Source organism: Dermacentor silvarum, chromosome 10, assembly GCF_013339745.2.
Source record: "Dermacentor silvarum isolate Dsil-2018 chromosome 10, BIME_Dsil_1.4, whole genome shotgun sequence".
Lineage (NCBI taxonomy): Eukaryota > Metazoa > Arthropoda > Arachnida > Ixodida > Ixodidae > Dermacentor > Dermacentor silvarum.
The window spans coordinates 147,029,495-147,054,945 of NC_051163.1; the positions used below are offsets into that span (position 1 = coordinate 147,029,495).

General features: G+C 47.5%; 1 protein-coding gene across 2 annotated transcripts in view; it reads left to right on the forward strand.

Annotated features, from left to right (window-relative positions):
- The window catches only part of LOC119431054 (ATP-binding cassette sub-family C member 3), a 121,440-nt gene extending 100,967 nt beyond the window's left edge, over window positions 1-20,473 (forward strand). The window contains exons 21-28 of one of the 2 annotated variants that reach the window (XR_007463742.1): window positions 2,999-3,337; window positions 5,627-5,728; window positions 7,793-7,981; window positions 14,050-14,208; window positions 14,871-15,037; window positions 16,114-16,308; window positions 18,283-19,143; window positions 19,389-20,473. Coding sequence is in view for 1 of the 2 variants with exons in the window: in XM_037698518.2 (XP_037554446.2) it covers window positions 2,999-3,337; window positions 5,627-5,728; window positions 7,793-7,981; window positions 14,050-14,208; window positions 14,871-15,037; window positions 16,114-16,308; window positions 18,283-18,439 (1,308 nt within the window). In the remaining variant the exon portion in view is untranslated. Of the gene's footprint in view, window positions 1-2,998; window positions 3,338-5,626; window positions 5,729-7,792; window positions 7,982-14,049; window positions 14,209-14,870; window positions 15,038-16,113; window positions 16,309-18,282 lie in introns of both variants that reach the window. The other variant, XM_037698518.2, reaches the window with a different exon arrangement.
- The last annotated feature ends 4,978 nt before the right edge of the window (window positions 20,474-25,451 follow it).

Here is a 25,451-nt window from a genome sequence, read left to right on the forward strand (position 1 = left end):
ATACAAATGGTGCGGTCCCAATACTGTGTTATCGATGGTGTTTAAGTTTTTAGATATCTTCTCTCGAGTAAATTTCTTACTTACAAGCTCTGTCGGAGTCCAGATGCTTTTGATTCCTCCAAATCATTTTATTGCTATAGACACCCTACGGCATGCTTGTTGCACACGTTGGTCAAAAAAAACTAACCCATTACAATTAGCATACTTCCTTCAAAAATGTAATTGATTAAAGTTGCCAATTACTTAGCTCGAAAGTAATTGCGCAATTACTAAAAATAATTTATCATTTTAATGTTACTTTCCTCAGTACTTTTATTATCATCACGCAAATATAGTAAATAGAACGAGGTGGCCTGGCCCTTTAAATACGTCCCCTGCAGTTCTTCACACGTTATCTCCCCTAGAAATTGCTCCACAAGATTTTCATAGGTAATCTTCCCTCGTTTTCTTGTGAAAACATCTGGCAGCGGCATTGAAAACTCACTCGATGGGCACGCCGGAGAGAAGGGCTGTGTTGCAACGAACAAACGCCTTGCTCAGAAAATTCTGGTCACTGAATGCCACGATGCTCGGCTCTGGGCTCTCTATGAAGTGCAGCGTTTCATTGATTCTGGTGCAAGGGGAAGTCACTCCTTATGGGGCCAGTGAAAAAAAAACGTAAAAATCGTATTTAAGTGATTCCTTGGCATAAACGTCAGAACTGGCCACCGCTATCGAGCCATGCAAGCGTCATTTCAATTTGTCGGCCAAAATCTGGTGGACCTCCTCTTGTCGCGCTTCCCCCATTTAAACGACTAATTGAGACGGACACCAACATTCGCTCACTTTCCTCGAAAAATAGGTAAATCAGTAATAATGATATTATAAAACTGGCTATTATTAAGCCCTATACATACTGTTCGACCGATGCAATCACGAAAAAATAGGTGTATATGAGTCACGTAATATCAAACAGACAAGAACGTAAGCGTTTAACGGCCGAAAGCATCCGTCTATATTAGCGAAGTCATAGACTGCACTATGCGAAAAATAATTGAACAGCAGCTCTCACCGCTAATGAAGGCCGCCTATAAGCACTTCCAGGAGAGAGAAATTTATTATAAGAATAAGTCTCTTGAGGTCGGCCATTTAAGAAAAGTGTCCGAACCTGCGAGCCAGCCATGTTTAGGTGATTGATTTGTAGCTGCAGAGCAACCGAGAGAAAACATACATAGAAAGGCCGGGAGGTTAACTAGAGGTAATACCGATTGGCTACCCTGCACGGGGGACAAGGGCATGGCCACGAAAAAATACAGAGAGCGGTAGGAGCTGCATGGCCCTAATTGTAGGCAGCAGGTCACCCATGCACATGTTTTAATCCCTTTTGGACTCTGTAGTCCCCCCAAATTTAAGCGCTCGAAGATGCGTCACCTGTCAGAGCTTGTTTTGTCAAAAATGTATCAGGTTACATGTAATTGCTTATTGAAAAAAAATTAATTGAATTGCATTCAGCATTGCCGAATAATCAAAGCAAGCGTCAAATTACGAAATTACCAAGAACGTAACTACCCGCCGGGGTGGCTCAGTCAGCTAAGGCGTTGCGCTGCTGAGCACGAGATCGCGGGATGAACCCGGCCCCGGCGGCCGCATTTCTATGGAGGCGAAATGCAAAAACACCCGTGTGGTTGCGTTGTAGTGCACGTTAAAGAACCCCAGGTGGTCAAAATTAATCCGGAGCCCTCCACTACGGCGTGCCTCATTATCAGAACTGGTTTTGGCACGTAAAACCTCAGAAAGAACAAGAACAAAAACGTAACAGATGTCCAGTAACTAATTACATGTAATTCGTTACGTAGAAGTATGCTTTACGGACGCTTGAGGTGCGCGTGCGCACCGCCGTCGCCCTGCTCTCCTGACATCGACGACGCAGTGCGTGGCCGGCGCGTGGTGGGTTAGGAGGTTTCCGTAGACGCGCATTGCTTTTGGCTGCAAAAATGACGAAGTCAAGTCAATGTACCGTCACGCCCCGCTCGACTGGCTATGCCCGACACATGGGAGGTGTTAGTCTACCTCCAACCAGGTCAGCGTCTTGGTTTCCACTTCTGACACAGTTTAGTGTTCTTGCTGAACAGTTGTGTGCATACTACACTCACCATGGTGCATGCGCTAAGAGCTGACATTCACCTAAGTGTCCGTACGTGCGTTGAATGCGAAAGTATAATGACTTCTCTACGCTATCACATTACATTAAAGCTCTACTTTAATCCACCTAGCTCTAATTTGTACCAACATTCTTCCACAGTAATCGACTTTAATCCTCCTTAACCCAATTTTGAGAGTGGACCTGGTTTTTTGGGGGGTTTTTTGTGGGCCACGGCGTCCGTTCGATGCCGTGGCTGTTCACCATGGTATTTCGCAGTGCGAACCGCAGCAGGTCCCTCGCCCGGAACGTGAGGTCATCACTTGGTCCCATGTGTCTTGGTACCATGAGATGATAACAACGGACGGCGAATTTTTCGCTTCATGGAGCATATAAGACTTACGCCTTATTATAAACGAAACGGACATTAAACGCCCAGTTAAATCTAAAAAATATTTTAATTGGGCGTTGACGAACGCGGGCCTCATCTCGTGCACCATTAATGGGCCTCTTCGATTATCCGTCCCTGACAGTCCCGGACTGCCCGAGGCAGTGCTTTCAGCCAATGAGCGTTGCGTGTACAGCTTCTCGGACAGTCCAGGACTGTCAGAGACGGGTAGTCGAATATGCCCAATGTGAATGTTCGTGGACGCCGCTACCGGCGTTGCTTTTCGCGCCCGCATTCTGAGACGCCTGTTTTCTTGCCGTGTCGATGTTTCTGCCGCGCAGAAAGTTGCTGTCCCGCGTGCTGCCACGCGCCGTGTCACGCTTACGCATTGTTCGAACACCGCGTGTAGCCCTCAAGCGCAACGCTAAACCTTCCAAGAATCGCTTTCACAGTTTCGGGCTAAGCTGACAATTTCCTTCTTCCTCTTGCAGAGGTGGTCAACGCAGGCGTCGAACGCGGCGCGCTACCTGGAGAGCCGGAACGTGAGCCGCATGCTGCAGCACGTGACCGAGACGCGTGACTCGCTGAGCACGGTGCGCTGCCTGGCGGCAGTGCCGCGCTTCAAGCAGCACTTCGAACGGCTCTCGGACCTCGGGCTGCGCGCCTTCGCGACATTCTGCATGTGTTTTCGCTTCGCGCGCTTCGCGGCCGGCATGTGCGGCCTGCTCGTGGTGCTCGCGGCGCTAGCGTTCTCCGTGGCCCTGGCGGGTCGCGAGCCAACAGACCAGGCGAGCAGCAGCGTGGGACTGGCACTCAGCTCGTCCCTGTCGGTGAGTGGTTGCCGCGGAACGTCCGCCTGTGCCTAAATACGGGAGTGCATCGCTCAACATGATCGAAGCCAAAGGTATCGGTTGAACACGTGATCGTCACCTCGGAGCGGGCGGTGGGTTTTACAGCGAAGCTTTGAGCCACTAGTTAATCGAAATTTTTCGTGACGTGCTCACGCACACACACACACACACACACACACAAACGACGGCAGCGGGAAAATGGGTTTTTGTTTTAGTTTCCGCGTAACAGAATTATGTTTTCTCATAGATTCGAATTACAATCCGATGCTATCATGTCTGCAGGTTGTGTGTAAGTCCTGCGTAATGAATTTGCTGACGCATTTTCTTCCTAATAAATTCAATTAGTTCGAAACCGCCCTTCCGCTAGGTGGAGGGCCTACATGAATGGGACTTCTGTAGTGCCAACGGTACAGCCACCTAGTGGCCGCAGCCATTCAGGCATACCTCATACGGCAGCTGGAATAGGGCTTTGTCTTTCCGTTTCCGAAAAACATATTGATGTTTTCTCGTTTATTAGAATAACAATCCGAAGCCATCATGTATTCAGCTTGCGTGCAAGTCATACTTTACTAAAGGTTTCGCTGACGCAATTTATTTTGAAATATTATTGCGTTCAGTAAGGCACTTGCTCTTGGCCGACAGTCTAGAAGAATTGGTACGTATGCTGCACTTCCACAAACGTGCGTGTGCTCGTGACGTACGTCGCTTGTGGTGCTGGTGCTTGCGTAACGTCATCTAACGTCCGTCGGGGGGGGGGGGGGGGGCAGGGGGGGCGGGAGGCTACTTGTCTAACGTGCGTACCAGCTTCGCTGTACATCTACTTTCACAGGGTAGAATGCAGGTGAATGTTTTCTAGTACTACCGCTCTGTAGCCATAGCTGTGACAGGGAGGCCGAACAAGTGCCGCATCGATTAAAGACTACCGGGAACCATACATTCCCGGCCAATGTGCCGAGTCTCAGAGCTCACGTGTTGGGCCGATATTGCGAGGTAATAAAAGAAGAGAATGGCGTCTCGGAGAGTGTGCTTGCCAAGGTTGGTCGCATGACGTAATGCTCTATCCTAGATTAATGTCTTCCTTGATGCCTAGACCAACTTGGGCTCGAAGGTGAGCGAGTGGTTTCTGTCCAGCATCAGCTGCCCTACCCTCGAGTGCTCATGCCCTCTAGCCGCAGACGTCTCCAGAAGACATGTGGACATTGCATCAGTCTCTTTGAAAACTCCACCAACTACTGGTTGTGAGGATTGTGTTCTCGCGCGCTTAGTGTTGGAAGTCGCGGGATCCCAAGTTTCGAAGGCGCGTTGACGCTAGAGCCAGCACGAAGCGTCTGCTCTCCCCTGCTGCCGCTCTCTATAACGCCAGTGGTGACAGTAAGTTCTCTCGGTCATCGAGTGAAATCTGATCATGTTTTTCTGCGCGCGCATGATATCATGCTTGTCAATTTAATTAGTAAGCAAAGGTTTACAGCAATGTAAAGAGCACATAAAATAATGAACCTTACTTCGTGTAATTGTCTAAAACTGTATAATCGACATCAATGCTTCGACTCTAGGGCCAAACTGCGACTTTGTTTTTTTTTTGTTTTTTGTTTTTCTAGTCTTGTTACCTGATGTGACAGGCGCTACGCAACTGTATATTGATTGCTCTTCGGTCTCCCAAATTTAACTGCGAGCCAACCTCGTGAGCACGTGCTGTTTTATCTTGTCTCGTTGTCTCATATCAGTCGTTCCTTTCGAAATTAATTGCGACCTCGGCCAATCTGCCACCTTACTCTTTTGTATAAGTAACAACGTTTATTGTGCAAATTTTTCCAACAACAATAGTCGTCAGCATTGGTTCGGTCTAGTTCTCTGTTTCAAGCGCTGCATCCCTGATCCTTTCTTGTTATTAACGTCAGGGTTGCGGTAAGCGCTGACGAGACGAAAGTGTTTCTCACAATCTTTGCAGAACTATGTTACCCACAAAAAAGTGATAGCGTGCATTGTCAAGAAAGGTAACGTACACCTTAACATGTCTGCCATAGTTAAACATGTCGTAAGACAGCTTTTCAACAATGAATGCACACGAACCTGTACGTTCACAGAAGCCTTGAAAGGCTGCAGTAGTATGTAATAGTCAGAAAATTTCCAGCTCGGAGATTCCCTGCCAGGAGTGTTGGGCAAAAAGAAAAGAAACAAAAACATATTCACAATCAGAATTAGAAAAAAACTGCATTAGAACCAAATTAGTCCTTGAAATGTGTAGCATCTCTCTGGACTTTTCCGCAGATCCCGATGATGACGGTGGCTCTGTGCCTGTCACTCTTCGTGGTCCTCCAGGGCACAGTCTCCTTAGAGCGGGCCCTCGAATACACAGAGCTGCCCGCAGAGGTGAGCATGCTAGGGTGTGGTGAAAGGCGAGCGTTTGTTTTGGTGAAAAAGTAAGTAAACTGTGCATTCTAGAAACAAAAAAAAAAACCTGCAGACCCAACGCACATGTTGAACTCTACGTGAACGAATAATGAAATGCTATATACTCTAAAATGGCATGCTTACAATGGTTATTTTTATGTTCATCCTAGTGAGCGTGTAATATCTCATGCCACATTTATATTTGTGCATTGCAGATGTTACAAATTTAACGTAGGTTTATTTATGTTTATGCATTCAACACCGTTCACAAGCTATCGGTGAATCTTCACTTAATGCGCGGTCGCTGTACATTCAAACGTTCGCATTCTGAATTCGCCCCGCAATTTTGCGACCATCTTGTGAAAGACACAGCCCTCGAGTCAAGCATGCGCCTTAGCTTGAAACCCATGCTTGACTCGAACTAGATGCACGGCGTAATCGTGCCCAAGACTCATTGTGTTTCCTTTGGTGCGTTCATGCCATGAAATATTCTGATCGCACAAAGTAGTGGCTTCAAGCTAAGGCACGTTTCTGAATACGAGGGGGGGGGGGGGTAAAAGTAGTAGCGCGCTGCATCACGTTAATGCACACAGCGCCCTCACCTCTTCCCTTCCTTCTACTAATGCTTTAGATTAGGAGTATCAAAGTACAAAGTTTACGTAGATAAAGCGTGGGAAGCCGGTTGTGGTAGAAGTAGACTGGGAATTGGATAGCTAAGAGCGTATATATATATAGTGCGAATGATGGGGGCCTGCTCCAGACCACAATCAGATGTACTTTGCTCCTTGAAGAGGCAGGACTTGTGTCGGGCGACCTCCTGAACAATCTTTTCAATGTGGTAACCTCGGTTTAAATCATGGATCCGGGACGCCATAAAGGTGCGACGTTATGTTAGCGTATTGCCCTCGTATTTACCGCTAATCTGCGACTCAATTTTTTTCTTTTGTGCTTGCATTTACCGTGAATGGACGCTCGTGGCGAACTGATGTCGGGGGCCCAACAGCCACCGTCGCGCAGTCTCACTATGGACGGTTCATGCGCGGCCCGCTCGTGGAGGCTTACAAGGTCTCTGGAGACCCGGAGTGCGTTCTTGCCGTAAGAACGACGTACTAAAGTGGACACAGTGTCATCGCTCCTCTTAATCAGCTTAGTAGTTTAGCCGGGCCAACGTTCTGCGATTCGCCGCCATCGTGAGAGTCGAATGCGCGCACACTATAAGCACAGTAGCGTTCCTGCTGAGCTGTAGTTTGTATGCACTTGTCTGAGCGGAACATACAGTAAACGCCAAGCGCTAACGTTACCTGATATTTTCACTGGGCGCTGAGCAACGCCGACGGTTTTCCGTCAGTCTCATCTCTTGCACCCTTCAGCGCCACCGGCGGCGCGCCTCATCGCGCTACCGTTCTGAGACGCCTGGTAGCTGCCGGGGTGATGTTTCTTCTTCCCAGTAGCAGTTGCCATGCCTGCTGAATCGTTCCAATATGCCGCACCCGCGTATAGTTGGAACACCGTCCGAGGAGTTAAAATGCAACGCTTAACATTGCTATTACTGTCAATTCATCACCCCTTGGGGGGGGGGAAGGGGGAGGGAACTGCCAAGTTCTTTTATTTTCCTTCTCCTATAGCATATCGTTCGTACTATCGCCTATCCCGCGCCAAGGGTACCGAGCTGGTATCTGCATTGGCTGACCTCTCTGCCACCCCTCTCATTTTCAGCCTCTAACTTTGTAACACTTGAATACTATGAAATTCTATAATGCATTGTGACGTACCAGTTAGTTGTGAGGCGTGGTGGAATTCTGCGATGGCGCTGCACGATTGAGAACGTATTGCTGCATTGGACGACTAGACGTATTAAGCATTATGAACCAACTCAGCCAACAACAAGTTTCATTGAGAACGTAGTGTTCTACGCTTCGTGCGTGTCTTACGTTTCAGTTCAGGATGCATTGCCCTCAGCTCGAATCGAAGCACAGGGTTCCACCAACGTAATAAACACCGGCTCTTTTCCCCCGAAATTAACGTATTCGCTTCTGGATACAGGTCGACGTTGAGAAAAGCGCAGCGGATCGAGACGATGCCGGCGATAGCCTGCTCATCGCACCAACACTCGAAGACGCCTGGCCCAGTGAAGGTCTAGTGGAGTTCGAGAAGTACTCGGCCTCCTACCGTCCGGGAATACTGCCCGACGTGCTCAAGGGTGTCACCTTCGTCGTCGAACCGAAAGAGAAGGTGAAGTACCTGTGCAAGCTGTAGTTTGTTGCCTTCTGTGAGTGGTCCCAACGACTGCGGGCCGACTCGACCCTGCCTCGAAGCAGGCAGGGTCAGTCCCTTCCCGTGATTCCAATAAAAAAATCATCCATCCGAAGAGTAACATGAAGCTAGGCGAAAGATTTAGGAGATAGGCAAAGTCTAGCAGATCGCAGAGCAAGGGCGGATTAATCGACAACTTCGACTTGCCGAGTGATTTGCCCTCGCCTGGCACGTTTCCGAGCTGATTAGAAAGGCGGATCGCCCCGAACAGGCGTTGGTCCCGCGTTTGATCCCCGGGCCAAGGCAAAACTTTCTTCAACAGCGATCCTTTCCTTTTGATGAATCTTGTGAACCAGAGTTCAACAACTGCAGATAAAGCTAATACTTCAGTGTTTACTGAACTTAGTTTACTTAGTAAACCTTAGTTTACTGAACTTCCGGTGTAAACTGTCGGTAGCAATATAATCCTTAACGCGCACTCCTTTTTGTCATTTTCTTTCGACGAGAACACTCACGCGACACAAAAATTTCTCACACGCATTGTAGTTGGACAAAGTGTCCGATGTCATTACTAGTTTTGTTACTGCCATCGAAGGCTCCGGCAACACGGCAATCCGTAAACGGTAAGAAGTTTAAACACAAGCTGAAGCTCCCTATTTCTATAAAGCCGATTCTTCCGACCTGTGTTGGCAGCTTCGTACATGGTGCTGTAGTTTGTGCAGGACGTGAGGATTTATCCTTGGAGATCTGGACGCGCCGTCTCAAGATCGGAGGAAATCCCCTTAAAGAAAGAGTGCCTTGTCATTCCGACCACTGACGCACCTCCCGAGATCTACAGCGTTCACATGCGGCTTGCTTATCGAGTCAAACAAGCGGAGCAGCTTCGTGAAACGAACCCGCTCATCCGTTTGATCGTAATGGCGTTCTAGAGTCTATACGAACCTGTTTCTAACCGGACGAAACTACCCAGGAAGACTATTTAGCCAATCACCTCGTCTTTTGGAAATAGATGGTGTCCAAAACTGGGCGTTCGTGACGTGTTTCCGGCTCCCGCAATTGATTCTACCGCATGCTGACAGCAAAAACATGGCCTTCGAGATCTGTATTTGTTACTCACAGGGGGCCATCGACGTGGCGTGGATTTAGACCCCACCCATCCTAATCGATCAACCGGGGTGACTTGGAAGCAAAGCGGCGGGCTGCTGCTCAAAAAGAAAAGGAAGGAAACTTCGCCTGTATTCACGTCATTACTGAGCGACTGCAATTATATATGCGACTATATATACGGTGCTATCAAAGCATATGCAACGATTTACATTCATTGTCATACAAAGAAAGACACGCAACGTCACAATTTCCCGACGCAAGGCATTGAAGTCTGGAAGCAAGCCAGCAAACGCCCAGCTTTTATCCTCTTCCACTGCTTCATTTGCGAAATCAAAGAAGCGCAGCTGCCTAAAGCCCAATAAAAGCAACAATGTGAAACCGCCACCGGCAGACGCAGATATAAGAACATGGCTCGGTCTATGGGCCAACCCAGAGTTAGACTAATACCGGCGGCCAATCTCGAAGACATCGGAAACCGTACAAATTACTGCCGATTTCGATTGGTTAATTATGATACTTCGTAATGTTTTATGACCTGGTTGATGTTCATGAGCCGTGTTTCTATGCTTAATGATGAAATTGGACTCCTTGTGGTTCGTTATGCTGAATAACGCAACTGGAATGTTTACGGTCTCTTTGCACGTGTGTAGGATGCTAGAAAAAACCTCCTTTTTTTAAAGCGCATGGACCAATCACCGACTTTGTGTGATGCCGCTCCGCGGGTCACATGCCGAAGCCCGTATACTTAGTGCTGCAACATCAACTCTTGCTTAATTAACACATGATACATAACCTCGAACAATGCCTATATTGATTAGGCCTATCAAAACTTGTGATGTTACGCTCTTACCATCGAGATACCGCGGAGCCCAGGATTAGTTCTAGTTGTGAAACATAAATACCCCAGAAAGTGGATGGGAAAACGGCTCCGCGGTAGCTCAATATTAAAGGCATCGCACGCGTAATGCTAAGACGTGGGATCGTTCCCCAGCTGCGGTCAGTTGTTTTTTCATCCATTTTCATTTTCCATTAATTTATCATTTCTTTCATTCAATTAGTAAGGACAAGTAATTTCGCCTATGTTGTCCTTGGTGTCATTGTTTGTTGGCTTATGATATCGTTAATAATAATCAGGCCCCTCGGTTCCCTTTCTTCTCGTTGATTTCATAAGGAGGGCTCGAATCCGGCTACATTGATGCCTTAATTCAGGTAGCATATACACGTTTTCACGAGGGCGCTCCCGATGGTCTGGCGTGGAGAGTATGTGTCAGTGTTGCCTGTTCGGTCTGGACTGTGAGCTTGCCTTGCGCTTGCATTGCGAAGTGGTAGCTTTCCTTCGATGTTCCCGTTCATTTTTGTCATGAATGACTTACGCTCGTAAATAACGGCATATATACTCATCAAAAGGCTACAGGCCAGCACTGTGCAGTTTATGGGTGCACAAACAACCAGCGAAAAATAACGATTTTGGGGACTAAGTGTGTCCACAACACAGCACTCCGCGAGACCACTGCCGCGATGTGGTATGTTCACGCTTCGCCGGATTCCGGCATCACCTGAGGACTTGGCATTTCAGTCTAATGTGAACCAATGCACACATCAGTAAAATAACGCATTTTGGTAAACTCTTTTCGGCACATTTCCCAACAGGTTGCGAGAATTGTCAGCTCTTCGGTGCAATATTTTCTCGTATGTAGTGGCAGAGGCTACATTTGTTATTCTTTCAAACACGACTTCATTCCAGTGCCTAATACGGGGGTCACACGGCGCACTTTTGATCGTGATCGAGCCCGATATGGGTCGAATTTCTTGGTCGCGATTGGCTTCTTTGCTCAATCTGCGGAAGGGAGCCAATCGCGGTTGAACATTCCGATCCAGATCGGTCTCGATCGCTATCAAAAGTGGCCGTGTGACACTGGTATAAGACAAATTGGAGCACTCTGCGTGAGAAATAGTCGGTAAATACACTTCGCAACGATCTGGAAAAATCGTGTCCTATGGAAGATGTATGCAGACCCTGTGTCCACCAAAACATTGTCTCTGCGTTCACACGCACCCTACGCGGCCCTGCCCATAAAGGTAAATAACTTCAACAGTGTGGTGCTGCATCGAGCTCACCCATCTTTGAGCATTGTCTATGTGCTTGGGCAGCAAGAGAATGCAAAAACGAACGTGGTAACCTCATCAGTGCGGCCTAGCGCCAGTGTTAGAGTTCGGGAACCGTAATGCGCTAACTGTGCGCGGCGTAGAAACGCGCTAAATGAGCCCGCGCAAGTAAGAACGTAAAAGAACGGTATTCACATGGGTACGCGGACAATAGCATCATGCTTGCAAGAATAACAGTAACGAAAAAAATAAATTCGCACAGCCGATCAAGTGAAATACTTACGTGCGTGCAGAGACTGCTTCGCTGACCACTAAGCTCTTTTCATTCACGGTCAGTAGTGGTTTACAGTCATATGCATATGTATTTATTCGACAATTGTTAAGACTCGACATTACTTTATTATGAACATAGCACAGTGAGACGGTGTAAGGGAAACAAGAGAAAGATCAGAGATGGCCCTAACGCTGCAATATTATTGGCTTATTTCGCTTCAGAGATAGCGCACACGAACAATTCTCGCCATACGCGATATCTTCAATACAAACTTCGCGCACGATCTACGTTAAGGTTCACCGTGAGCGAAGCTTGTTCCAAATTCAGACATTCGAAAGAAAAGCCATTCCAGGTAAACGAACGTAAAGAATAGGTAAACAAATATATATTTATAACAAGTCCTGTTATAATGCCTATTGGGATTGACAGTATGTATAAATGCATAAATACTAAAAATAAAAATCTAGCACCTGGGCTGTATCACTCGCGCTGGCATCTGTGATCACTGCCGCGCGTCGGTTCGCTGCAGGTACCGCGCTGCTCGATCGCCACGTTTTATGCTTTGACATTTGATTATAAGCACCCTGCACCGCACCAGATATAATAAATTTTGCATGATTGAGCTGTTCAGTTGCGTCGGAAGCGTATGGAGTAACCACCGCATATCTACCAACCACTGACACGCATCGTCGGGCCGCCGGCGCCTGGTTCTATAAGCACTGCCTGACAGCTACGTACGCGCCTGCTTTCGCTAGATGAGGCAACCCTCAATCGCGAAACGTAATGGTGATCAGATTCAATAGACGATACGGTCACATGTGCCCAGCAATAACAATGAAATATACCGCTGATTAGCACGCCAGGTCTCGACGAAGCAGACGCGGCTGCCGCCGCTACCGACGAAGAAACACCACATCCACTGGCTAGGCTTGCTGTTGCCATGGCACACTACACTGAGCGCTCACGCGAGCACGTGAAACATGTAACAAGTCAAGCGGCACAAGACAAGCGAAGCGGAAGAAAACAATCGAAATAATGCGCGGCGAAGATCACACAACCGAAGTGCGGCCGGCCTGCTCTCGCAAGGCGCACAGTCCAAAATGGCGGCGACGCTAGACGTCGCTCGTGTCGGCCAATGGTGCTGCTCAAACGTCGGTTTGTGAAAAGGTCTATATGGGTTTATTGACCAGTTGCCATCACCCAATAAGATCACGTGCTCGTGACGCCTGCGGCAGAAAGGATGTTCCACATCCGCCGCTTAGGTTTGTGAGTGGTGGCGCTGGCTAACACTCCCAGGATTAGTTTTAGTTGTAAAACATAAATACCCCAGACAGTGGATGGGAAAACGGCTCCGCGGTAGCTCAATGTTAAGGGCATCGCATGCATAATGCGAAGACGTGGGATCGTTCCCCAACTGCGGCGAGTTGTTTTTTAATCCATTTTCATTTTCCGTTAATTTATCATTTCTTTAATTCAATTAGTAAGTACAAGTAATTTCGCCTATGTTGTCCTTGGTTCCATTGTCTGTTGGCTTCTTATGATATGGCTCATAATAATCGGGCCCCTCGGTAGCCTTTCTTTTGTAGCGTTAGCTACACTGGCCTAGCCAAGCCCGTTTCGCGCGGCACATCAAGAGCCGTGCTGCGCATGCGCAAGGATCAGTGATGTCACACGGCTTGCGCACCGGAGCCACCAGAGCCGGCACCTCTCGCGCACTCCGCCGCCGCCGCGCGCGACTCATGCCGCCGGTCTGCGCATTCCAGAGGAATGACATCGTAGCCGTGGTAGACGCACTGGCGCCGGCGCGCGCTCGCTGTGCAGTCACCGTCTGACACTGCGCTGGAGCCGCTGCGCTTCTGACTGGCGTTTGCCAGTGTGGTATAGCCATGGAGAAGGAGAGCGCAAATGCTGCTCAACAGCGCAGAAGAACGGAGAAGCTTGACTCATCGGATCCCGAAGTAGTTGCCTGGCAATTAGCGGTTGAGCGTAGGAGACAACCAGGAAAGCTAAGAATAATCAGCTGAACCTTCGCTAACGCTACGTATATCCTGGCATAGCCGAGCTAAGCCACTGCCACTTTTTGCTTATATATATATATATATATATATATATATATATATATATATAGTAAAGCCAAGTGCCACATACATACCCGTGACCTAAGCAGACGTCGCAAAGGTTAATTGAAAAGCGGCGTAAAACCAGGGCTACATGTCCAAGTTGGTCCAACCTCTTCCATCAGCACAGCAGCCCAATGCGTTTCCAATTAGACCAGTGAACAACCCACTTTGGCGGGAAGACGATTAGACAGACAGACAGACAGACAGACCCCGGAAAGTGCGTCAAGCGCCCTAAGAATGCTAATCGCATTAATAATCTTCCATGGCTTGTTTACAAATTTTTTCTCTGGGGCAACTCTGAAGTTTGGCCACTTGCAATGTTCTACCTGGTGTCACTTTCAGTTCTGATCCGCCATTTTCGCTGTTAATGCGCTATGCGTGGGCGCTGCGCCCTCACGATTGGACAGCTGTGTCCCTCATTCCCTCTGCCAATGGTGCAGGTGGGCGTTGTCGGCCGCACGGGCGCCGGCAAATCCTCGCTAGTGCTGGCCCTGCTACGGGTTCTGAGGGCTTCGCAAGGGCGCATTCTCATCGACGGCGTCGATGTGTCCACGGTGCCGCTGCGACGCCTGCGCTCCGCCATCACCGTCATACCCCAGGTGAGAGAAGAGGTCGGACATTGTCATTGCTGTTACTGCGATAACTATTATACGTACACTCCAAGTGAATTTTCGCCCTCGCCGTCCTATTCCGATATATATAATTGCCCGAGGCACATTTCTGCACATCGTTTTTTTTTATATTTGTGTTAATTTCTTTTATTTGTTTATTACACAAACACACACACGCGCGCGCGCGCATATCCGGAACAACCCGGTAACGCGATGACTACGAACACAATTCGTCTGGAGTGTCAATAAAGACTCCATGATTGCTATCGCAATAAAATGATGAAGTTCCTCAGGTTCTCGCGACCGCGTGGCAGGAGTCGCTCGGGCACTTTCACCCAAGAACCAGGGTCGCTCCGAGATCATGGCACGCGGCATAGTCGTGGCTGAGTTCTGCTCTCTCTAGACACAGTGGAAATCGCTGTGGCCCGTGATTGGTGGAAGTGTCGCGCTCTGAAGGGCTCTTAGCCAACGTTAAGGACCTCGACACCACTATGTGTGTCACTCAAAACGTACTTCAGCTACCACAAAGCGCGCATCAGACTTTTCAAATAAATGATCTGATACGGTCTGTATATCGATGCTGAGACGCCCAAACACTACACATTTCCGGCATTGATCGTATCGCCTATTGCTTGCGCGTTTTGCCGTAGGATCCCACGCTGGTGCGCGGCAGTCTTCGGGACAACCTGGACCCGACGCGCAGTCACACAGACGAACAGCTGTGGAGGGCGTTGCGACAGGCTCACCTCTCCGACGTGGTGGCTGGCCGAAAGGAGGGACTGCTCATCGAAACCGGAGATGGAGGCTCGAACCTCAGGTGCTTTCTCTGAATCGCTTGCCGATCTTCATTCTAATGATAACACAACATAACAACAATAACAAAGAATTCAAAAATATTTACTCATTTGACTTCTGCTGCATGTAGCGAAGCCAACGTCTCTCCGTTCACATTTGTTGAGCAAGGATGGCAATGTGAACCTTGGAGATTGCCGTAAACAGCCCCACGCCAACGCGGAACAAGCCACCTGTAGACGCCGCTAGTGCAATAGTCATAGACAGCCTACCTGTAGCGCTGTTTTGCACGTAGGCTCCCTAAATAGTGACTCAGTTGTACGCGTATTTGAGGTAATCTTGTACCGAACACTCTAAACTGTTCATTAGCACACATATATGAATAAAGCAAGCGAAAATCATGCGTATGCTTTATCCGAATTATTTTATAACGACACTACAATTTGTACGTGGAATTAGTGCGCGAGGCGTTCGCAATATACCGAAGTACTCTTTTCTATAATATAAGAATGGTTTCTATGTTACATAAGGTTGTGGTGCCTCAGAAACAAGAATTTATGTGAGTAGCCAAGAGCGCATGATAAATATGGAGTTTAGCTTTTTCTAGAAGAAAGTGCCTGAATTGTGACAAAACGCCAGCTGCATGCGATGATTTAGTGAATGATTCAGTATGACACGTCCATGTCATATCAGTACAAAAGGTGACAGGATTTTTTCGAGGATTTAGTCAGTGCCGACGACAGTGTGGAACACTGATCGACATTGTATCGTTATTGTAATACTCCACTGAAGTAGTCTGTCGACGACGATAGGCTTCAAGCAATGCAACATTTTAATTCGTTCATTTTTGCGACGTTCGTTAATTCGACCTTTCTGATAATTCGACCATATCTCGCGGTCCTGCAAGGGTTGAATTGACGGGAGTCGACTGCAAGAGCGCGAAGTAACTTTTATATACTTTTGACAAACGCTGTACGTCCTTCTTAAGCTATGTTGCATCGACGTGCCGAAATGCACTTGGGCACCCCAAGCGTATAAGTGTCGCACGTACTTAAAAGAAATGTCCTTGGTTTTTCACATCGTCACGTATATGCCGTGCAGCGTGGGTCAGCGACAGCTGGTGTGCCTGGCTCGCGCCCTGCTTCGTGGGCCCAAGATACTCGTGCTGGACGAGGCAACGTCACAGATGGACGGTGACACGGACCGCCTGATCCAGGCCACGCTGAGGGACGCCTTCGCCCAATGCACAGTGATCGCCATTGCGCATCGCATTCACACCGTGCTCGACTACGACAAGTGAGCGATAACGTTGTGATGGGCGAGCCCCATCATTTTGCTTCCTAACACACATTCGAACGCGAGCGTCATCACAAAGTGTACCTACGTCAATGCTGCATATTGCGTTGCTTCGAAAAAAAAAGACCCTACGGCTGACAAGAGATCTGAGCGCACGCAGAAGTGACAGTCGCTCTCAATAGCTCGTTTGCGCTGACGTCATTATAGCCGGGATGTCTGGTTACTAGCCTCCTAAGAAGCTGCGTATTACCGGTGATAACAGCGATAATATTGTGAAAAACGCTCCCCGTCAAAAAGCAAGACAATGTATGCGTGGCAATACGGTGAACTAACGTCATCATCGCAGCCGTCACGTTTCGGTACTAGCGCGGCGAGAAGGTGCATCGGTGACGTCACGTGCAAACTGTCTATACATGACCGACTCGATAGTGACACACTGATGCAGAATGAATCGCTATTCCACAGTGTGCAATATCTGGAGCCTTTGAGGCCACACACGGCAGAAAGGGCCGAGGCCGCAGCTCCGCGCATAGAATTTTTATTTTTTCTTATAAATTTTGTACTTCTAAGAAAATATATATTAATTCTCATACATTGCTGGACCATCTTTTATATTTTTGCTTTGTTTAATGTAATTAGGCTTCAATGAGTTTCATTCGGATTTTCACATCGAAACTTGCCCAGCCTTCCCTGTTCTGCACCATGATCGAAAGTGCCGAACAAGGGTTCTGCGAGAAAACCGAATTTGCTAGCAACTCCGAACGACAACGTGAAACTGATAAATACAATACAATTCTTGTTATGCCGAGTCTGAACAGCACTCTTCCGTTTCATTCTTTAAAAACATAGAGAAAATGCGTTCTTTTCTATTTTCTTTACGCAACGATTGGTCTACATTTTTTAAGCATGGTTGGTACGTTCCGTGGTTTCCAAGAAAAGATCGTCAACAGCATATCTAGCGCGCCATAGAACAATAGCTATTCGCTCCAGTTTTTTCGCTGGTACTCCACAGTCCGACCACTCCTACGTTTCGTGAGTGCCGCTTCCCACGGCCACAGCTGCTGTGAAAGTGCTGCGGGTTATGCACTGAGAAAAACGGAACGTACTTACGGCACATTGTCAGCTTGTTCACATCAAACGCAGTCAAAAGGTCAGCCACACCGTTGCAACAGAAGACTAGCAGTGTCGAACAGCTCACTTGAACTTTTTCACGCTGTGTGCTGTTTTTACGAAATAACCGGGTCCTCCGCGACGGTACTCTTGCAGCAAATTCCGCCTGCCAGTGGTCGCTGCAAGAAAAATAACGCCCCTTAATCACCTGACTGTGTAGCGTGTACTATCTCGTAAATGATCAGCGCCGAACGCAGCCGAAGCACAAACACACAGGTCGACGCAGGCAAAAGGGAAATTGTAAGGGCGTGTCGGTGCGCATCGCCAACATTCCGCATGGCCACGCTCGTGGTGCCAGGCCTTTTTCTCGCTCACGTGATCCCCTCGTTCACGCTGACCACAGGTGCGAATATCGGATTTACGTATACGAGCTTCACAGTATAAAACCGTCTTCACTAAATTCCGGTTACAAACGAATATTTTTTTTCGTGCATTCAGCGTGCACAGTAAGATATGTGTATTATACTCACGGAATTAAGCACGTCAAATTTAGGACAAACTAATCAACATACTTTCGTTTCCACCATCTCCAGTTTGTGTGACATTGGTGTAATTTTGGCTCGTACACTTTGATCACAGTCCGCATCAACATTAGTGACCGAATCCTAGCAACGTCACACGGCACTTTCGAGTAAATGCACATATGGTACGTTCTAATTTAGAGTTTCACTGCCGCGTTTCATTTCGTAAGTATAATATGTGTCTTACGAACGCACTCAGGTCTATTTGGCTTTCCTGGTTTGCATCGTTCAAGCTCGCAACAACTGATTCTTACATAATGTTTGCCTTTCTTTGCCACTGCAGGATACTTGTAATGGCGGAGGGTACCGTTCTGGAGTACGGGCCGGTCAAGAAGCTACTCTGTGACACCAGTTCTGCATTCCACACGATGGCCAAGAACGCCGGAGCTTTACCCTTTGACGTCCATTACCGAGACTACGCGTCGACTACTGAACTGTGAAAATGACTTTCATCTCGCCGACGTATTGCTGTACACTACCTTGGTGAAACTGTGCTTAGCTGGTGGCGCCATACCTGGCGGGATCTGATCGAAGGGCACAAACTACTCAATGCCTGTAGCATGAACTTAAGAAGACACAAGCTGAAAGACACCAGGATGCACAGGAGTAACAATCGTCGTGCTGGCCTTTCGTGATATCATCTGCTCGAGAGTATAGAATTTACCTGGACGAATAGTACCACAGGCCACTTATGCAGCTCCGTCACGAAGAAGGACTGCGCGCGCTCATTTAAATAATATACCTATGGCTAACCATGGGAGTGTCACGTGTGATATGAAACTGCTCCGTGACAAGTGCTGTTACGACGTCAGAAAGCTCGTCGAACGCAAGAATATTTGTGGCGGGTGAAGAGACATGAAAGGCGTTAAAACAGGTTTACGTTTTACGCTAAAACACAGACAATTTTTTTACAAAAATCTTTAGTACGCAAAAGTGAAAAAAGTGTTAGTCCCACAAAACCCATACAATATTACTCCAGCAAAATTAATGCAATTTGTTTACCTTTAGGTCTGGCATGAGAGATTACATTCGGGGAAATAAATAATGCAATCTTACTTGAATAAAAAGCAATTATGATAGTCTAATTATTTAGTAATTGGCTTGATGAACTTATAACACGTGGAAAGTCACTCCACGTTATCAGGTTATGAGTTACCCGCCGTGGTTGCTCAGTAGCTATGGTGTTGGGCTGCTGAGCACGAGGTCGCGGGAACGAATCCCGGCCACGGCGGCCGCATTTCGATGGGGGCGAAATGCGAAAACACCCGTGTACTTAGATTTAGGTGCACGTTAAAGAACCCCAGGTGGTCCAAATTTCCGGAGTCCCCCACTACGGCGTGCCTCATAATCAGAACTGGTTTTGGCACGTAAAACCCCATAATTTTTTAGGTTATGAGTTTGGCGTCAAGGTTGCCGCACATAATATTTTCAGCTGTCAAACTCCACGTAACGAAAATTATGTTTTCGGCTTTATGGTTTCAACCGAAAGCTTCCTCATCCAATTTTCTTAAACAATATCAGCATTAACGCACGTTGTGCGACATAATTATAGACAATCTGTATCGTTACACTGAAACCACTTTTCGTGCATACTCGATGGTTGGTATTTTTTGTGACATCCCCGAAATGTTTATGCGTGTTCAGAAGCTAGCACGTACTTTGCACTGTGTTTCCGTATTTTAATAAGGAGGAAGTTCAGATCACAACAGGTTCGCCTGCAGTACTTGTGCTGCTGTGTTCTGCGAGGGCGATTCTAAAATTGAGATACATTTCTCTCCCAGGTCTTAGTTTAGTCGGAGTTGGAATACCAAAAAAAAAAACATTATGCTGCACTGTTTTTGCAATATTTACTTTATCATCATCATTGAACCGGTTATTAGGATTGATTGTCAACCATTTTAAATTTATGTAAAATTTAACATGCCGAAGTGTTTCGATTTCACCTAAAATTTGTCATTTCTGTCGGCGTGAAAACGTGCCTTTCGTTTCGTGCACTACATTTTCCAAAAATCTCGCCATTCAAGGTTAGTCGGCGCTGTTTCGTGGGCAGTGTTGGCAGGAACGATTGTTACCCGTGTCATCATATTACCGTGATAACGAGGTGCGGCCCAAAACATCAGCGCTGATGCTGACACGGTTCGGGATCTGGGCTGATAATCAGCAAAGATTGGCTTTGTAATAATCGGTTATCCTGTACTTATCCCTCATGGAACCTGTTTGGGTGCCTGTGCAACCTTTTTAAGGGCGTTTCTTATCCGTTACCTACAAGGAGCGTAGTCACAAGCATGTATACATGCTCACAATAACAAAGGATCCTGTACATGCGTGGATTATATCGGTTGTCTACGGATATTTGTCTATGGTTGTGTACGGTTGTCGACCGAAAGAAATAGTGGCCTGATGCTTCCAATCGACGTTTATCTGCAGCATGTCCTAACATCCGACCAAATTGAACTGCTTAGATAAGAAAAGTAAGACGTCAATAAGCAAAAATAAAACTCTGTCGTGTGACCATATCTCTGGCGAGCAATTTGAGAATGCCCCATGCGCATTTTTTGTACTGAACATAGTCAGCCAAGATACTACCATCAGCGCTCCTCTTCGCCTGTCCATTCCCAAACCGCCGTAAATTCATGACAGGGTTATGTCATGCGCCCGCCTGAAACTACACTGTTAATCTGATATCACAGATGTTGCACTAAATGCATGGAACATACCTGAAAAAATGTGTACCGCTTAGTAAGCATAACTTACCTGCAAAGTATGTCCTTGAGTGACTCATCCTTCGTTGGAGTTTCTTGTGTATGCTACTCATTATCACTCGTGATACCATTCCCCATAGGTTTCACTAAGAGGAACATATTTGCATCAATGTTGTGCTGACCTTATGTAACCTATATGGAGCGAGTTTAAGCGTGTATGTAAACGCGATCTACCCAAACGAGCCAAGACTGCAGCTATATATAGCGACCACATCGCAGCTAGAGTCTTATCGAGGCAATGTGCAGTGCTTCACTGACGTCACACAGAAATATTTTTAACGCTTCACCCGTTTCCCAAACATCTGGGCACCAGTCGCAAACATTTTCTGCAGGAAGTTGGTGCGGGCACGCGTTAGCGCAGAATTTGCCGCTGGTTCAGGGCTTTCTGAACGGTATAGAAAGAATGCGAGCAAGTAAGAATTGCTGTACGCTCCTGATGTAACCGATAATAATGGTTCCGAAGGCCAACTATGGACATACGCACAAGAAAATAAACTGTTTTTCGGGGCCACATTTGAGGCACGGTATATATATCTCGCCAGAGGTGGTGATCTCAACTGAGCCTTCAGGGAGTAGAAAATCAAAAACAAAATTCTGCAGAACCCACCTCACAATGACTGTAGACGGTAATACGTTAAGCACAGAATCGATACACCATCACAACGCACTGACACCGTCGAAAAGATTTATGTATGAGGAGTGCACTGCAGCGGGACCAATCTTTCGCACTTGCTTAGGAACACTCTACTCTATCTAGCGACTCCGCCTCAAATACGAAATGAATGGCGCACCGGCGCGTGCATGCGCTAAGAGACGCGCCATATACCCCAGCCGGACTCCTCTCTCGAGATTTTTTTCCAAACACACTGCTACATCAATTGTGGCGCTGCTGAGATATACACGCATGGCGTCCGAGATGACAAGCGTCGCATGCCGGTGCGTGCAAACGCTGAGAATTGTTCCCTTGCTTGCCGCACACTCAGTGGCGTGTATACATAGTGACTCAAGTTCGCGAGAGGTTCGTTGAAGCGCATGCTCAGTGCATTCGTGGCGCAGCTCGCTCAAGCGTTTCCGTCAATAACGTTCATTGAACATTTGTGGTTCCAGTACACTTGTGGCGAAGCCGGCTAAAGCATCGCATCGCCGTCCTTGAGGCAGCCGTGTGGCGTAATTTCGATTCCGCCAAGAACCGGAGACATTTAATTAAAGGATATTTTTCAGTCATTCTAGAGCGTCGCATACCTAGTGGCAAATATAGATGATACAAGTTGGCATCAAATAGGTTCACTGAACGCCAGACCAAACCGACTGGCACATACCTACTGATCCAACTCGGCGTCAAAGTGTTTATTCGAAGAGCGGTGCCTATACTAAGTCCGGCATCTAGTGACCCAGGTCGCCGAGAAGAATGTTCGTTGAAGAGCGGCTTCGACTCTGCCAGCAACTGCGTACTTGTACTTTGCGCAGTCGCGCTCTCCGTACCTTCAAAGCTATCTGCCGAGGGCGCCTGCCTTGTGCGCGCTGTGCTTTCGCCACTGAGTTTCCGTTGAAGCGATATAGACCGCACGAAGGTCGCTTCGCTCGCTGGTGCTGCCGCATTTGCTCACGCCAGCGTTTTGACAGCGAGTGTCCGCGGTCATTGAGTGTGAAATGTTCATGTTTGCTTGTTCGCGCTGACACCACGCTTGTTAATTCAGTTAGTTGGCGAATAATTCCAAGATTATACGGCCGATAGTACTACTATGTTTACTCCGTATAGGTGTCTACTGATTTGCTATCGCAGTTGATGCTTTGCCTTTCGGGCGAAACTGCGACATTTTTATTTACTCTATTGGGGATGTCTCCGGATGTCTAACGAGGCTAATGAACCCAATGTTTACCCACTGTATATGTTAGGATGCACGCAAACATCTGTATAAGAACCCTTTCCATTCCGGTCCTGCCGGAATGCAGTAGCCATTGCATGGGAATCGAGCCGGCTACATTGTACTCGGCCTCAGAACGGGAGGAGAGCTTTTCCGTACGTGCCAAATGGGCCCGCTCTGCGCATGCTCCGCATAGCCATGAACAGGAACTAGCACACGTCTCATGTCGGCGGGAAGGAGGTTCGTTGAAGAGCAGCACATATGTACACATTGCCACATGCTCAGTTACTCAAGCTACTATTCATGCATACTTTTATTCAAGTCACTCAATGAACCCCCAAATAAATATTTTACAATAAAACAAGGTCACAGCCGGAACGTTCCATTATTAATTGATCTGTGGCCGCTAAAGCGGCATAATATTCGTAAATTCATACTTTTCGGTACAGAGGACCGAAATATACAGAAAACGAAAGCGGCGAGCGTAATACGGTGATAACGTAATGCGGTAATAAAATGAACCGAGGGGATCCATCTTCTGTCAAAGCCACATAAAACCAACAATAGACAATGAAAGCCTGGAAAAGCATAGGGAAAAATTAACTTCCAAAAGAAACTGTGTCTCAGCGTGCCACACAGCTCCGTAGAACAGAAGTACTGAAATGATCGCATTGTCGCGTTGTAGTTACGGTGAAGAACGCAGTAGTGAAACTGTGAATCACTGGAACAAACTCTTTATTGGGCGTGCCTGTGCCCTCGAAAGCAAGCTGACAATCGAAGTAAAACGATAGCGGTGAGCACAGTCGGCGATCGTCGAAATCTTATCTGCCGATCAGATGTGTACGCATTTATACACGATTCAAGCAACCTTCCAGCGTAATCGCTGGTGCTAGTGTAAGTTCTTGAATGTGCACCAATATTCACGCCCTGTAAAGATCCTGATTAGACAAGGCTCGGCGTCAACTTAACCAACAGACACAACCAACAATAACGCTCGAGAGAGAGAGAGAGAGATACAGAGAGACAGGGAGGTTAACCAGAGGGGAAGATCCGGTTTGCTACCCTACGCTGGGGGGGGAGAGGGGAGGATTAGGTAAAGTGACAGGAAAGTAGAGATAGACAAAGAAAGGAGTACAGATGCACAATCACAGTCGGTCAGTGCCACCGCATAGTGTCACAGCACAGTAGCACTTTCAGCATTATAAACATCTGTTCAGGCCATAGCCGCTTGTCCAATTCGAGAAATTTGAGATAGAGAAAGGCGCGTCTTGCGCTTAATGATAACCTTTACCATTTGTTACCGAAAAAAGATGGCGACTGTAAAAGATACATAAATACTCGCGGCAATATCTGTTTTATTGCGAGATCACTTATGTAGACACTCCAAGCGCATTTCTGCCATCGCCGTGAGGTTCCGTATAAAGTCCGACGGCAATCAAATCGTCGCCGCGCGCCGTACGCTGTGTGTGCGAGTGAAAGCGTACGAGGGTGAACCGGCAATGGCGACTCAAGTAACGCACGCGAGGAAGGCAGGCCTTAAGCGCGCGGTCATTCGCGCGCGAGGCACGGGGGCGAGGCAACGGACAGGGCGGGGGGGGGGGGGGGGTTGCGGAGTTATGCTCTGTCGGCTGCTGCTCACAGAGCGGCCGCGTGGGCGCCGTATCTTGAAAGCGAACAGCGGCGTGGGCAAAGTGGGCGCTCGAGCGGACTTCGCCCTCATTTTCAACGCGATCTGCGATGGGGCCAAAGTGCATGCGCCGAGTGCCGGTAGCTTCGTATGTGCTGTGCTTTCGACGCTTAGTTCGCGTTGAAGCGAAACGAGAGACAGCGCGAGGGTCAATTTACCCGCTGCTGCTGGAGCGCTTTGTCACTCCGGAGTTTTCACAGCGGTCATTCGTTTCATCACAGTTTCAGCGGTCATCGAGCGTGATGTCTTCATGTTTACCTGTGCGCGCGACACCATGCTCGTCTATTTAGTCGAGCGAATGTTTACAACTTGATACCGCCATTAAACTATCCTTGCTTCGTATAGTCACAATCGATGCTTCACCTTTCGGGCGAAAGTGTGACTTTATTTATTTAACTTTTTAACTAACACGAACGTTGAGCAATTTATGATAGACCAGGCAAGTTATTTAATAACGATGTGTCTCACCTAAATGTCACGAAATATGTAAATAGCTCTACAATATTCGTAAAGCAACACCGATTGTTCTAGTATCGTGTTGGACTCTCATCCGCATTCGTAGTATTGGTTCGTGTAAACATGTGATGGGATTTCAACATGCTTGCGATTACCTTGCAGTTAAGTGTGAACAATATTTCACCACGGCACCTAATTGTGCAAAAACCTTGGGCTTCTAATTACCGTTGCAAGGACTGGACAATAACAATCGCCAACTACAGGGGGCAGCATCATTTTGAGCGGGCGAAGACCTGGTAACGTTTCCTAGCCATCATCATCTGCGCAATTTATGCTCACTGCAACACGAAGGTCCCTCTCGGAGATATCCAATTAACGATGAATTGTGCCAGCTTACCCCATGTTGTTGCCGATTTCATCACACCACCTAGTACAAGCCGTCAATGACGGCGCTTCATTTCTTTTGGCACCTATTTAACTCTAATGGTTGACCGGTCCTATGCATTACTTAACTCGTCCAACCACATTTCATCTTATCTCATGACTCCTTTACCACTGCTAGAAAGAAGTGCACACAGAAGTGACCAACTTGCATAGATTTCACTTTATAAGAGTGCTCAAAAAGCATTTCCACAAGAGCGCCTTCATATTGCAAGTCGGCACAACATGCGAATGCCCAGGA